Below are 16,913 nucleotides of genomic sequence, written 5' to 3' on the forward strand. Positions count from 1 at the left end.
CACTATAAGTCAGAAAACAGTTTTCAGGGGTTTGATGTGCTTTCACTTCAAACTCTTGTATTAGTCAAACTGTTGACGTGCTACAATGACGTGCCTGTGATTATGTTATCTCTTACTAAACTTGAAAACGGTAACAAGGGGATTGACCTTGGTCTGCAAATTGTATACTCACATCACTTCGAAGACGTTTGATATTCACTCCTCCCTTGCCAATAATGGCCCCTGCATTCTGAAAACAAAAACCTCCTCTTGAAATACTGGAGACAAAATATATATCATATCATAGTATATATCTATATTTCATACAAAGATGGTTACTTAATAGCATTAAAACATTCACCCCAACTGGCACTCTGGTAATATTCCATAGTGAAGGATGCAAGTTGTATTGTCTTCCAAGCTGACTGTCACAGATATATTGAGTAACAGCGTGTAATTACAAATATGTTCTGAACCAAAAATATGCAAGGAATCAGTGACACCATCCCCATGGGTATCAGTATGAATCTAGGGTTATCTGAGTCACTATCACAAATAAAATACCAGCAGAATCTATACCTCAACAGGATGATGGTTTTATAAAAAATCAATTAGGATCTTGAAAGGTTTCTTCCTTATTCTTTTCAAACTAACTGCAGTAAGAATTGAAGATGCACGGTCAACAGCATCCTACAGTAAAGTCTGACAATAACTAACGTAAGTGGCATGTTATCTGGTCAGGCATTCTCTCATGTTGAGCTGGGAAAATGTTACAGAGTGACTACAGATGCTGAACATTTTCCTTCAACTTTCTAATCGATAAAAAATGACTTAGGAATTATTTTACAGCAAGATTAGAGCAGATGCAGAGCTTGCTTCACTATCTCATCAAGATCCAATCATGGTTCTCTGAGCTTGTTGTAACGGTAACACAATTATAACGACAATCACTCAAGTCTCTTTGGTCTCAGAAACATTCCTTCCCCATTAGCAAGGAGAGTTCCGTATGGTGATTTATTGCCATAATCGAGGCAGTGTATGGAGGCGATGTAAGGAACATGGTCAATCCACCAAGATGAATAAACCATTGTCTTCAATACTGCCATTGTTGTTTAACAGATCAGCAACACCCAAAGCTCACGATTAACTCACAACATTGAACAGATGAAATACTAATGGCAGTGAAATGAATTTGTGGGAAACAGTTTACCTGAATTATTCATTAAGATACCGTAAATAGAACATTAACCTCCCACATCATAAAGATTTAATCTTGGTTGCATTGTATCTAGACTTCAGGTGTTAGGGGTTAATCTGGTTCTGAGTCCCACCCCCAAAGACAGAAGTGGACACAGGATGCTTGTTCACTGACATCTTCCACCAGCACACAGGTGAACAATAGCCTAAGGAGATAGACGCCACAGCATGGGGGACTGATGTGGACATAAACCACTTAAGGGCCACGGTCAACAGCTCTTCACTGAACTTGGGCATGCCCCATCATGGAAGGTTGCTTTCTGACTACTGGTTCCATTGTATAGCCTGCTAATGACTCACATCCACAATGACTAGCAGCAGCAAACACATGAAAACGTTCCCGTTCAGGATTTAAAACACAGAAAGAACCTATCCCACAGTGTGTTAATGCAATAATCACCTGGGCATATGTTAATCCTATGTCGAATGATCTACAATATGGAAACAAGACTTCAGTCCACTAAGAGAACGGATGAGCACATATCATTGTGTTTCTCAGGTGCCTGGACTAGAGTAACTGGAGTGAACTAAGTCATAACGAACTCAGAGAGACCACTAATTCTAGTTTGTTGTAAATGCAGTTTGTTGTACAAATTTCGACTAAACAATACAGTAAGAGGATGGGACAGAAAAAAACGTTTGTGTCTGTCATGAGTGTGTTCTTTATAAATATAGTTTTCTATAGTTCTGATTGTTCAAATATGTATTTACAACTAACCTTGCTTTGTATGAGCACACGCAGATCAACCTTGGGTCCCTCCCCCCTCTGTCGCTTGGGAGCACCACAGTTCCCTTCTTCTTCTTCTCCACCCTCATCTAGAGGCCGTTTCATTCTGCCTGAAAGGACAAGGTGTTATATGTAGTATTAGTAACAATACTAACAGTCAGTTCATAACAAGCATCAAATCTCAGCAATTTAAGAATTACTAAAATACAGTAACATTTCACACAAATCTAACAAGTTAAGTGTGTGAAACGCGACTTGCTTTTCATATATGCAGGTAATATACAGAAGTTCACCTAAAACAATGCAAGCAGAGAAATATAACCCAAACAAGCAATGCGAGAAGGCACTTGCCTCACTTAGAAAAAATGTCTCTTTATGGCCCGGAACATTGCTTATTCATTATTTTCCCACCCTGTTATCAACCTTAATTGACAAATCAAGTACACAACAGATGTGCAGCCATGTTGAAACAGGATCATGAGAGCTTCAAACTTTATCTAGCAACTACTTGGCCCACTTGAACAAAGATATTTCCATGTGTATGAACCAGTGACACAGATATGCACAAGAAAAGGAAAGTAGTTTTCACCTGAGTTAGCAAAGACAATGATTAAAGACCTGAGCAGGTGGTCGACTGGTGACCTCCCACCTCACCATGACCGGTTGTCATGCAAGAGGCACCACCTCCAACATATTAATATCCTGACAACTGCTATTCGCTTAATTTGCTGGAGAGTAGGCACCTGTTTAGTTGATTACATCCCAGCATAAGCTGAATAATTGATAGATGAAGCATGCAAGCACCTCAGGGTGTCCCCAGGTAGCCAGCAACATACATCTTACACAAGTTTTAATACCAGAAATTGGATAAAAAAGAAATATTAGACACTAACAAAATTTGTTTCGGTTATTTCTGATTTTGGATAACAGTGGAACAATGACAATGTAAGTATAATCATTGTTATATCAGTGCATCTTACTATTTTCTTCAACATAATAGTTTTAAATTTCTTTCTAATGCTTAAACTAATCTAAAAAGCAATTTGGCCTACTATCAATACTGGTAATTTCCAAGTTAGCTCTTCATTGCCATCATGTAAAGACCTGGAGCCAGTCAGTCTGGTGGGCTGGACGCACTAATTTAAAAAACTAATGCTACCCAATATTGGCCATCTTGAGCGGACAGACGCCTTAAAAGCAGAGCCATTATGATCGGTAACATGGTCAATGGAACCTGGTCTTTCTGACTGTGGGAAAGAAAAGGCTGGGGAACAAAGAGCCTGTTACTACACTCTGCTACCTGAGCAGACAAATATTGCTGGTGGAAGCCAAAATCAATCTCTAAGTCTGCCTGGGATTGTGTGGATTTAATTTTTCTGTTATTCCCTTTCTTTGCATTGTTTCTCTGTTCCTTTTCATTAATAATTTCATCTGTTGACCTTTCCTTTCATAGTTTTTTTCAATTGACTCATTCTTGCAGGATACTGCTTGTGGTATTTCCCAAATATAAATAATTTAGAACAAAGTAGATTGCAAATACACTTCAACACAAAACTGCATTATTTATTTTGTTAAGTTCAGTTGACATCTTGTTGCAAGCGTCACCCCAAAATGGTCTCATCATTGGAAAGTCTTGTTGATCAGTAAAGAACAAAACAACAGGAAGCATAAGGGGGATTTCCAACTAAACAATTCAATGATCAAACTGAACATACTGTAGACACAATAGGGAACAGCACAGAACCTATTTCCAAATAAATATAAATGAAACCTAATTTCCAGAATAGAAGACAGGATGACAAAGAGCTCCTGTCTAATCAGTTTGGGATACAAAAGAAATGTTTAGCTGAGATTAACCTGGCCTCAAATATCCCCTACCCAAGATCTCCAGTTGAATATTTAGCATCATTAGATGGAGCTATTGATCGCCTGGTCCCTTAGTGTCAGACCCCCACAAACAAAGGCAATTTTTTGTTTGATTCATTGTTTTACATTCTGAGGCTGAGCAAACACAGCGGCCTGTTGCGGTACCTGGACTTCCAATAATCAGGTGATGGTTAGATTTGATAACTGAAAGTGGCACATGCTATCATAATCTGACTGCGATTATCTTTATCAACCTGTGCTAGCCAAACCTGAGGATCAGTTAATACAAAACCAGAGGGCTATTCCACGTGCATATTTTCAGAATAGTATTAACAGTACACAACAAAGATATTCATATTTCAAAGTAAGTTGCCATCAGTTCACCATGTTCACATACATTAGCCAGTTGATGTGTCTGTTGAGTCCTGGGATAGTACCATAGATCTAGGATTCGTTTGATTTTATATATTAAACTTCTAGATTAAAAAGTTTTTAGAATAACAGAAACGTTGGTTCTACAGTTCTACAAAAATCCTGCAAATTTTCATGAGATGGCAATGCTTCTGTTTTGTGGAACGGTATCAGGTAAAGGGAACCTTATGTTCAATATTTGGCATCAATACCTGGAGGTAAAAATCAATGTGTTGTGATTGATCACACAGTGGACACGCAGTCTCTGGGAACACACAGCCAATTAGAACTCAGAGCAGCTACTAGTCAGGCATGCCATTTCCCTCATTACAACCGAAAGCTTATCCTGTCACCTGCAATGGTTATTAATCAATTCTGTCGAAATAAAACTTGTTTTAGTTTGCAATTAAGGTAAGAATTTCCATGAAATCTTGTGTTATTTCAGCATGTAGTTTGCCCAAATTTCTACCTGAATCAAACTGACATTAATTGTTTGTTGTTGAGGGTTTACAAGGGTATCAGAATTCATGCATTCTGAGTTAACTATTGAGACATTTGAATGCCATCTAGTAACCTACACGGACATATAATCAAAGCTGTTGATCTGACAGGATGATATTATGTGATGTGGAAGCTATCACTGTTGATTATTTCAACTGCATCATGCTGACACTAGATAATTAAAGTAATCCAGTAGTCCTTCCAAACCAAACTAAAAATAACTTTAGAAATTAACAAGATAATCAACAAATTGGTTGTGGATGATCTTCAACAAATATTCCCCTAAAAGACAAAGAAAGTGATCCTATGCATTGTCTCCGTCTTCACTGGAACCTCCTGGAGGAGTATGTCTCCTGCCTGGTCCATAGGACACACATGGCCTGGACACTACAGAGACACATCCAAACATCATCTACAAGCCACTATTGCACAGAGAAGTCCAAAAACTACATCTCAATACACACACACACACACAATAAATATACTGATATCACTATGCTCCAACTGGCTACTTGCTTACAAGCATGACAGAGATATTACAGAATTTAAGAACCAGTATTAAAATCTCTTAGTACTTGGGCTTTAAGTGAAAATTGTTTTTAATTAAAGAAATGTTTCAAGTCAGCATATATCTGATGAAAATGAACCTGCCACAGTCAGCTATTTAAATATCCCTGAAAGTTCTACCTACACCTTCTAGCCCACTCCATCATCGCTCACTGCAAGGGATGGAACAGCACATTGTAAACTAGCCCTACTATAAAATCAGTCTCCCCACTGTGCAGAGCAAATGAGGCCTACCATTACTACTCTCTATAGTCCTCACAGCAGATGCTATTAGCACTGACTTTATAGATTGGCATGGGATGATACATAAATGACTAGACATTACTTCATGTTTATACATGATATATGACTCTCATTAACTGTGGCCAATAGAACTGATTCCAAATAACAGTTAAAGATAGTTACCCATACAAGCCAGTCACCATTACAACATGTTTGTACACGATGGAGTACCACATTATCCAACAGTTGGATGCTTCACGCTGAACAATCATAAACATTCGGATCTAGTACCGGGTGCTCACTAATAGTTCTGGTTAACAGTTGATGAAAATCCACAACATACACATTTACTGGGCTCACACATATCATACAGCTTTCGCTAATGGAAATCGGCTCCTGCTAAAGCCTCTAGCACTGCTGCTATAGGCAATCAATGTTATATTCGAAGCCTGAGTGTATTTAGAAAAGATTAAAAGCAATTAATGCACGACTGAGACAGGTATTGACGATGCCAGCCATGTGAAAACTAGAAACAAAGGTCCATAGGCGAGTTACAGTGTATGGCCGACCACAGAGGTGTTTAAACAAGGGGTGATGGTCGGGTAGTCAATACCCATTACCCAGGGTCAGATGAGCGAAACAGTTTCATTTCATTGTTAAACAAGCCATTGTTGTGAGTGCTTTGTTTGACTACACACAGCATAATGGCCACATTTAGGACAGTGAGTCTGAATGAGGCTTCACGTCTTCCCACCCATGATCGAGTTATTATTATCAGCCAGGTATGAAGGCCAGCCGTTAGATCAGCCTACAGAACAATGTGCACTCGTTGCCTTATAAATACTTTATGCCTCTCTTGTGCATATGCTCCAAGACACAGCAGCCTGCCACAAGTAGCACCAGACTACTGGGAGAATGGGACAGCAACAATGTAGCCTCAATCAGCAGATCTGTGCAATTATGCTGTTGCATGACAACTGACAAACATGGCCCAAAAAAATTTGTCTGCTTAGTCTCATCAGTATTTTAGTTTAGGACAAAGGTGTTCGAACCTGTTTGAAGGACAAATACAGTTAGAGCACTGTAAGACGTGTTCAGAACAGATCAATTTTATGGTTGGAGCAGAGCAGGAGCAGCAGTCTTCAAGTTGGGACTTGTTTCAACACCTACTGGTCATGTAAAATGGTATTTCCCACAAACCTCTCTTTCCAAAAATTATAAAAACAGAGCCACTGAATTACTTATTGACAATAATAGTTCCTGACAGCAATAAAGTAAGATATGAACTATTTATGACCTTGAACAAAATGACCTTTGAATCACCTTCATAGAACAATTTCTTGGCAAAAAAAGGACAAAAGTGAAGATTTTTCATTCATTAACACAATTTTACTTACAATTTTAGGGACTCGACTAACTGTAATAATAATGTAGACTACAGGACATATCTTAATGGTCACAAGGTGTGAGATGTTATTTAGAAGTAAGAGCGCACTGCCCAAACACAGGGACTATGCAGTCACTAGTTAAACTAACTTTATATGCCCTTGGAAAGCCATTAAATGATGACCAGCTTTACCTGGCTTGACTAACAGGAGGATCATATTCCCCCTTCCCCACCCCATCACCTAGCCTCTCCCTTTTCACTCAGAACAGGTGAACATTAACAGGCAAGATAAGTGCACTTATCACATTTCCAATTAGTTAAGTAATGACTGATGGGGACACTGTAAAAGCCGCTCGGGAGGCTCTCTGGTGTCTCCTGCTCATCAGAACAGAGGGTAGGGTTACTCTTGCTCTGGGGGGTGTGGCAGAGTGCATAAATGGGTGTGCCCTGCTGGAAAGGTACTGTTAAGGTGGGAGAATTACCTCGAAGACAGTGTCTCCTTACTGACAATGGGAGGTTAGCACAGGAGGCCTGCTAATAACAACTAATGTTCAGCATGGGTGACCCTGGATTTCTTGTAGAACCAACAGGTTCAGGACAATGTGGTAACATCTGACCTACTGGGGGATAAGTGGAAAGCAATGGAGCATGAGATATCATATTTATCTCACAGACTGAACGTAAGTAGATTTGAAATTGGCCAAATCTCAATATTTTTATGACAAAGGTAAAACAGTGTATTCAATCCATAAGATGTCAATTCTCTTGACTGTACTTCTGTTTTAGAAGTGTAAATACTTGATGATCCCTGGTGTAATAAACCAGAGATAAGTTGCCACATCATCTTTACACATCACTTATATAAAAAATATTTTCAAATATATCTGCTTACTAGATAAACTGTCTAATGTTTAACTGAGAAAATAGTGGAGCAACTGCCATATTGTTGTCATGCAAGAAAGAAATACCACTTGATAAATTAATAAATTAAAGGAACATACTTAAGTGGAAACTATTGGGAAAAATTTACTTCACTAGAACAACCATTGGTAGCACCAATAACCTTTTTGATAAATACAGTCATTTACTGTACAACTTCCTTGATGGGCATTTTAGAAGTTGGGGTGATGAAGAATGATGATACTTTTTATGGATATACAACTTCTTTATTGTGAAAGGCGATGTTTCGACATAGATTCTAATGTCGATGTCAAGCAAGTTGTATATCTATAAAAAGTATCATGATTCTTCATTTGCTGTATACACAAACTGTGTATGCTCCTCCCTAAGATGTAATGTTGACAAGATTATATGCATATAGGTGAAGTAAATACATCTGAGAACATAACCAGGAACATAAAGTCACATGTTAGCAATACAGCCCTTCATCCATATTGTTTCAGATTACAAATGACCTTATGACCTCTGGAGTCTAGGAATGCACCCATAATGTACAGCACTGACTCTATATAGCAATAGACATTCTAATTCTGTCATCCTGCCCCCAACACATGGAATACCATTCTTGTCATGTCACATTAAACACTAGACATAAGAGGATCAAAGCACATCTCTAAAGACAAGAACAGTGGAAATCAGAATATCGTCAGATGATCTGTATGAAACTACAATGTTTCTTTTTTCATGAAAATCTAACACAGTGGGGTCTCCTTCAATCCTAACATTTGCAGATCCCCTCTAAGACCAAATGATCTGCATGATGCACCTTTCCCATTGTACTGGTTCAGACAGATTCACCTGCATCACACGCCTACATGTAGTCTACCACATAGATGGTCTTGACAGTAATGTCCACTGTTGGATTATGAATAATACGAGATGCACATCAAGACAAGACAAAGGGGCCATACATGACCACTGAATTGTTAGTTACGTCAAAATAACAAAAACTTCAAACAAGTGAAATAAGGAAAAGTGTAAAACAAATAAGACATATTCAGTTTCTCACTTACAGAACTTACAAACCTTACCTTTGAAAGAATCATGGCAGTTTTGGTTTTTATTACTGGTTTATTCATTAGGAATATTAGCCACAGGAAGGGACATAATGGCTGGTGTAAGAATCTATGCTCCAAGTAACAATGACAACTGTTCAGTGTGATTCCTACTCTGTCATCATTAGAGGCAGAAAATGGACAGTGCTGTTTGTGAGTTAAATATAACTGTCAGCTGAGGTTTGGCTACCTCATTACAGATAAATGATACTAATTCCGTCTAAACAAAGCTCCACTTTTAATTCAGCATCACAGCTACTCTCCATCTAGGACGAGACTTCTACAGCCTGGTTTCAAGTTTCTAGTAATTCTGTCTCTGACATTTCCTTCCCCCTTACTCCTGCCATGGGTTCTGATGAGTCATGCAAGATGCTATTTATACCTGGTGATACCTGACGAGTAATATGACAGTGATAGCTGCACAGAGACCAATTCTTGTTCTTGTAGCCCATATCCACCCCCATTTGTTTTCGCATTATGGGATGAAGGGATTACTTGACACAATTACAAAAAACATACAATGCAGACAGAACATAGTGCCATTATTATTTCACTGGAGCACCAATATCATACATACAGACATAGCCCTCAAGGAGAAATGAAACCTTTGTCTAACCAAAATTATTGAATATATCCAAATGTGACTATCAGAATCATTTAAGAGCAACTAAGTACAATATTACTTAAAAGATTGCAGAGAAGGAGAGAAACGAAGACCCAGTCTGATGTCTTACCTGTGCAGGTGAGATAACGAGGCCAGCCTCCTCCCTGATGGCAGGTGTTCACAGGTATCGTGTTTGGTACCCCATCTTGTTACTGCTACAGGCAGCAACCACCCCCTCCCTACCTCTGTCGGTCTTTCTCCCTGAACTGACAAGGGGCAACTGACAGAATGCCTACCTGGACAGGTAATGAAGCCCAAGCATGCAAACTACCTGTAAATGATCAGGTTGTCTCTACCTTCACCAACCCTGCTGTTGACAATCTGTCACCTAGCAACAGCCAATCAGAATGTGCCAGCATCCTGGTTGTTAAATGATGCAGATGAAATGCGGGTTCATTGAGCTGAGTATGTACGTAGACAGGTGTGGCAGGGAACCTTGGGTAGCGGGGCACAGAGGGGGCAAAACACAGGGATTAAAGGGGAGGGGCTCAACACAGGTGTTTGCGAGAAAGGGAATACTGCAATTATTGTCATTCACAATTTACTTGTTAGAGAATTTTTAATCTTAGGAAAGTAATTCCACATCCACATAAGGAAGAAAAGACAAATGTGTTGAAAAATGATACAGAAAAAAAGACCAAACAGAAAGAGTATCTATAGCACTGAGTAAATGACAGTGCATCTGTCCTTTGAATGCATAAGGGAGGTTGACGGGTGCAATGCGTTCACTGTGAATATTTGCTGACACTTGCTGATACAGAAATACATCTGCAGAAGAAACTAGGTTACCCTTCTACCTCCATACTCAGATACTAATTTGGGGTTGGTACAACTATGTCTTTCATTCTTGTGAGTTATATGTACACAACTTACAACAAGGAAAACATTCTGTACCTTCATGGCCTTATTTCATTTCAAATACACGTTTCAGTCTTACAAACAAGTAACACACCTGGTCTTCAGTTATCAAAGAGAAAAGATCACGGACCTAAAAATGTTTTCACCTGATTTTAGCATATTTAAAGGACTCCTCCTTCACATTTATTACAAATTTGATTACATGTTGTAGTATATTTTCACATTTATTACAAATTTGATTACATGTTTTAGTATATTTCCACCAATTTCTATATTTGCAAGAGCTTAATTAGCCTTTTACAATGTAACAAATAGGTTTCTTTCAATAGTTCCCAGTTCTGCACAAGACAATGAGTATTAGACAGTTTCTGAGAAGTGTCGAGATCCTGAACCCCACATAAAAGGAAATCTATGACAATAGTTCTCACCCACCCACCCCCACCCCCACCCCCTGCTGTATCCACCTTTACCTTTGTTGTCTATATCTGCCTGGGGCCTTATGGGTAATCAGACATCTGGAAAGTTGCAATACAGGAAATACCCTTTTCTACCAAAGTACAAACAAATCTCATCAGTTCTCATCAGAATGCACAGTCACGCTGTCAACATAAATTCACATAAGCCAATAAAAAAATTCTCACACACAAAACCCCATGCCAGTGTAATAAAGTAATGATATGCTGTTTGACAAACATTGATCAACAATGTGATGAGCGAAGCATACTGTGAAGGGTATTTGTTTGGCGATGAACACGAGATGGGAGATGATTTCCTGCAACGAAGTTAGCAATACAGATCAGTGCGAAGAGCATGGACCCTTGGGACAAAAACATTAAGTGAAGAAAATTGGATGACTAAATTAAGAGCTATTCCTGAAGCAATCTTTTCTCCAGGTGCAAACCCAACCAATGAATTCGAACTCATTGTTATAAATGATGGAGTCAGACTTCCCCAAACAAACAATGTTGATCACACTTGCAACAAAGACAAATTTCTGTATTGAGACTGTCCACTGAGGCATAACCACTGCCATGCATTCATTGCATTTAGGACTGACAGTACAACAAATGACAAAGGAATCATCTCTATTACCATTGAGGACAACATGGAACATTTCATTGTTGTCAAAATGCAGCTTAATACCATCATAAATGATTATAACACCTCCAGGGCGCATGCTTTGATCAATTATAAATCAATTAACTAAAACCGAAGTTGCATCATTTCATAAAAGATGCAAGGTTTTTTTCCTTAGTGGGAATTATTTGTTCCCTCAAGTGAGACACAATAATTCTTTCTGTTCGGCATCATTGTAGAAGCATTGTTTACAGAGTTGCTCCACAGGCCCAGTTCAACCTGTTTGAAAATCCATTGCGTTATTTTTAAAAAAAAATGTTGACAACTGCAGATGCCAAATGTTGTTTGTGTTCAATAATGCTAAAACCTAAAAGTTGGTTTTGGTAAGCTGAGATTCTAAGTCTGATATTAATACAGTAACCGATATGGGTTGTGACTTTTCTTGAGTATGGTCACAGGATACAGTCCAAGAACTAACTCCCAGTTCACTTTGACATGTTTACTGAAACTGGTTAACTGGGAAGCAGTGATTAAGTCAGTATCAAATACAACGATAGACGCAGATTACAGTCCTATCATAATGCTGCGATTACCATGATAGATCAAAGGTAATTTGGGTATTGGGTTATCCATCAAACTATGCTGCTTGCTGAACCCTCAGGGAATTTTAACGAGTTGAGCTGCACAATATTGCTGAATAATACCTGTATTTATGTCACGCCAGATTGGCTCATACAATCAATGCCAGCAATTTGGGGCTCTGAACAAAACAATCTTTACATGATGAATTCATCATTCTCTTGACGACTTAAATCAAACAATGCAAGATTTCAGGAAACAAGTATGAGGCCTACCTTGAGTTAAGGCACATAACAAGCTGTCCTCATAGTTTTAACTTTACACCAGCATATTTTCAGTATATGCACAATTAGCAAAAGGAACACACAAAGAATAGGTTTCCCATGAAACCAGTTACGCAGAATAAAAATATTGAGTCCCGACTGTCTGAAGACTAGGAAAACAATACTCAAGCTTTTCACACAAGGTGTAGTTTCTGAGATGCCTCTTCATGAGACCGATGTTCTAGTCCATGACAAACATTACGGTACACTGGTATAAGACTACATTTACAACAGAAGGAAGAATATGCTCTGGCATCAGCAGCTCAAGACCAGTGTTTACCCATCATGCCTTTCATATAATAATACCACTCTAGCAGTAACATTTGCAGGACAGTAGGGTTGGGTATTGCCAACATTTTCTCATTGCGATATATCGTGATATGTGTTGGCATATTGCAATATGTGATTACACAATGCCATTTAGAAAGTGGTCAAATGCAACATATGTTATATTTGGGATTACACTTTCGTAGTAAAGTACAAATTCTAGTACTTTCTTGGGTTGAGTACCATCCGGGACTTGAACCCACACCCTCAGAGTCAGGCACCACATCGCCAGCTCACAAAGTATTATCGCCCACCCCTACAGAACAGGGCGAAAATGTTTCTTGATATGAACTTGATAGTTATTCACTGATCATTTACTCAGTCTCATCCTGTAATACAATACCAAGTTCCTGTATTAGTTTCACATTTTCCTTTTAACCACATGGTATTTTGTCTTACCATACAACATGGTACAGAATTCGTTACAGTCATAGGGATACATTAGAGAACGATATTGCTAATGATGTGGATAAAGTGTTCTCAGCTGCCGCGTGGGACACACACACACATCCATCACAGCTTGGGTACAGACATTTCTCTACAGGGGTTAGATAACTCTCTGAATAGATGTCATCTGACTCAACAGACTATATATGTTAATAATCAGCCAACCTGAAACCCTCAATCAGATTTGTCTTCAAAGTCAAAGACTGAATTTACTGTAAAGGTGATCTCCACATACTGTTACCCGTGGTGTGAAAGGTGAATCAGACATGCTTAAATGATTATAATAATATGCCCGAGGTTCCTGAGGCTGGAAAACAGGAGGGTATCCATTTTTGAAAAGGGTATTTATAGACAAATGGTTAAAAAAATACTTCACTTGATAAGAAGTGGACATACTATACTGGCTTCACTTTTGATAGAATTCCTGTTTCTGAATTCCCTGACACTGGCAGCAGCAACATCCCATCTATTCACTCTACACAACAACCTATTGTTCCCAATTGACTCGGCCAAAGCTTGCTACCTGAAAATGCCATTATTTTGATTTTTTTTCCTGAAAAGATTTCATTGAGATTTCACATTTGTCAGAAAAATCCATGATTCTGAGGCGATATTGGACGCTTGCATTGTGGCAGTCACAGGAAGTAAACGAGATCGGGTGTGGATGGGTCCATTATGGGATCAATACAATCCCTGGGTCCAGTTGCGGCAATGGCAGTGAAGCATCACCGTACAAATCCTGCACTCTCTGATCCAAGCGTGACGTCGACACCGTTGATGCTCGATTCTCACGCCCGGCCTCAGGTGATAAGCATTCAATGGTGCCGAATTAATTTCAAATCAGCATCTAAATCACACGACTGAGCACCTTAATTCCAGCAATTCTCAGCTAAACAGTATTTGCCTTCACTGCAGAAAGCTAAGCCTTCCAATCTCTCTACAAACACACCTGAGCAGGCTGTGATAAACACAAACTTTCATGTATAACTCATAGCTCATTAAGGTAATTTGATAATTCAAGGCATCAAATATCCATGACTGTTTAAACTTTGGATTTAGAATGTGCCCCTCTCAGATGAAAATTTCTACCAACGATAAAAGCTTTTGTGCAGGAAGCTAGGATGACATTCTTAAAAGAAGTGGTCATCCTGCGGTACAAACAATTTCAGTCAAGGATTAAGTTGAATTTCTGTAACATAATTTCTGAACAATCATATTATGAATGATCTTGAGCTAGTTCACTGGAAATGTTTTACTCTGGCAAGGCATTTTGATGATGTTGCCAGTCAGTGCCTTCATCTCACTTGTCTGAAGTCAGATGCAGGACACATTTTGGCTTAGAACCCGAGTCTGGGGACAGTTACTGTCACTTGTCTGAAGTCAGATGCAAGACACATTTTGGCTTAGAACCCCGAGTCTGGGGACAGTTACTGTCACTTGTCTGAAGTCAGATGCAAGACACATTTTGGCTTAGAACCCCGAGTCTGGGGACAGTTACTGTCACTTGTCTGAAGTCAGATGCAAGACACATTTTGGCTTAGAACCCGAGTCTGGGGACAGTTACTGTCACTTGTCTGAAGTCAGGCGCAAAGACACATTTTGGCTTAGAACCCGAGTCTGGGGACAGTTACTGTCACTTGTCTGAAGTCAGATGCAAGACACATTTTGGCTTAGAACCCGAGTCTGGGGACAGTTACTGTCACTTGTCTGAAGTCAGATGCAAGACACATTTTGGCTTAGAAACCCGAGTCTGGGGACAGTTACTGTTAAGGAATAAAATTTAATGTAAAAGATGAGGTTTGACAAGTTCAGGATAAGTATATCTTATTCTAAGGAAAATACTTATATCATTGATCATCTTTTTTACAACATTCCAAAACAATTCAAGAGCCTGCAATTAACCTCAGATGGATAAGATATAGGTAAATGACAACTGAGTGTCCAACAGGTTGTAGTGAGTACATAATATGCCATGATCTTGTAGGCAAACTGATCATTGACCTTCATTTATGACTCATCAAAAGACAGTAGATGAGAACAAATGGTGATAATCTGCAACACATTATTAGTACAGCATCACATGAGCTCTTCATATATGGGCCCCTCCCTGTCACGTGATCATGTCAATCCAATAATCCTTTCATAATAACACACTTGTGTTCTTGTGGAACCCAGAAATATCAGTACAAGAAAATGAGGCAGTCAATACACCCAGAAATATGTGGATGATAAATGAAAGAAAGATTTCAGGAAGACATATTTGTTATTTGGTTGATGTCTTGGTCTCAACTTTAATCAATTTGAAAACAGGACAAGATTTTTTGAGAATTATTTTTGGCACCATAAAACCTTTAAGGGTGTGAAAGTATGGTTATATAACACTTCCATATAGTAAATTAATTACAAGAACCACCCATATTTCCAATTGGCACTGAAAGATAACCCAGATGGAGCAGGTATGAAGTCTGTTAATATTTCCCGTTTAGCTGCAGCATAACCAAACACAGGTGATTAATTGCATTGCCATTTCCACGGCAACACAAGCAACACACCCTGTCACATGAGCTGGAACTGAAACCTCATTATGCCAACTGGCACTAAATTCTCCATTATCAATCACATTAACTGTTCCTTAGGTGTGGGGGATGGTATATTTGTATATCATAGGGAATCAGTATGTGCGAAATACATGTGTGTATGTGGTGTGTATGTGGTGTGGTGTGGTGTGGTGTGGTGTGGTGTGGTGTGTGTGTGTAGAGGAGGACAACGTAATTTCTATCTTGAACTAGTTGGATAAAATGACACGGTTTTGATTATAGGAATAACAGCTTTGCAAATAAAGGACAAAAATGATTTTCAACAGCTGGATTATGTCAATAATGATCACACCAAAATCCACTACAGAGAAAGTTCTTTGAGCAGCTTGTATTAGGGGAATAACAGCATATAACACTGAGAGGAAGGCTTTGTCTCTTCCACCTGAAGTCGAAACTTACCAAGCCTGAAGATGCAGGTCAGAACTCATTGTAGTTTGTTGTATGAGGTGATTAAAAGGAGTCGGTGGTCACACTCGGTTGGAGCATGTCATCGCATCCATAATTGTAAAGATTGATGCTCATAATGTCAATCACCGGATTATCTGTTCCAGATTTGTTTATTAACAAAACCACCAACATATATAAGCAGCCATGTGCACTGCCAAGAATAGGACTGGTGAGGTTAAATGAGGTTTAACATCATGTTCACCATTACCACACTTATACAGCCTGCTTGTACTAGTCTGTTCTTATAGAGCTAGCCGACTGAGCTACCATGCCGAGGTTTTAGCCCACTCAGACTCAGTGTACTGACTATGCTGACCAGTTCTTGTTTCACCCTAAGCAGGGTAAAAACAAGCACCATTTGTTAGTGTCTTCAGGTATGCAACGCCCTGCACTGATCTGTCCTGCTTTCCGGAGAGGGACTCTCTAACTGGAGATGGTCCTACAGCTTCTCTCTCTCTTACAAGTCTACAGCACATTGTGCCTGTCGGCATGACATAGTAGAGCAAGTGTTGTTGGAATGTGCATGACAAGCATGTGTCAGCTTATTTCTCTACTCACTTTCTTTATCCTCCATTCAGGATGCAGTTAAAGACACCTTGATCACAGTGCCAATATAACAGCAAAAATTAACACATGTACAATTCTGTTATCACCATTTCAAT

At 39.1% G+C, this 16,913-nt stretch overlaps 1 protein-coding gene across 1 annotated transcript in view; it reads right to left on the minus strand.

Moving 5' to 3' along the window:
- Nucleotides 1-16,913, minus strand: part of LOC124253333 (heterogeneous nuclear ribonucleoprotein K-like) — a 58,141-nt gene that overhangs the window by 9,869 nt on the left and 31,359 nt on the right. The window contains 2 exon segments of the mRNA XM_046687084.1: nucleotides 173-229; nucleotides 1,955-2,073. Of these exon segments, the coding sequence (XP_046543040.1) occupies nucleotides 173-229; nucleotides 1,955-2,073 (176 nt within the window).

This window comes from Haliotis rubra, unplaced genomic scaffold, assembly GCF_003918875.1.
Source record: "Haliotis rubra isolate DU_JTF1 unplaced genomic scaffold, ASM391887v1 Scf54, whole genome shotgun sequence".
Classification (NCBI taxonomy): Eukaryota; Metazoa; Mollusca; class Gastropoda; order Lepetellida; family Haliotidae; genus Haliotis; species Haliotis rubra.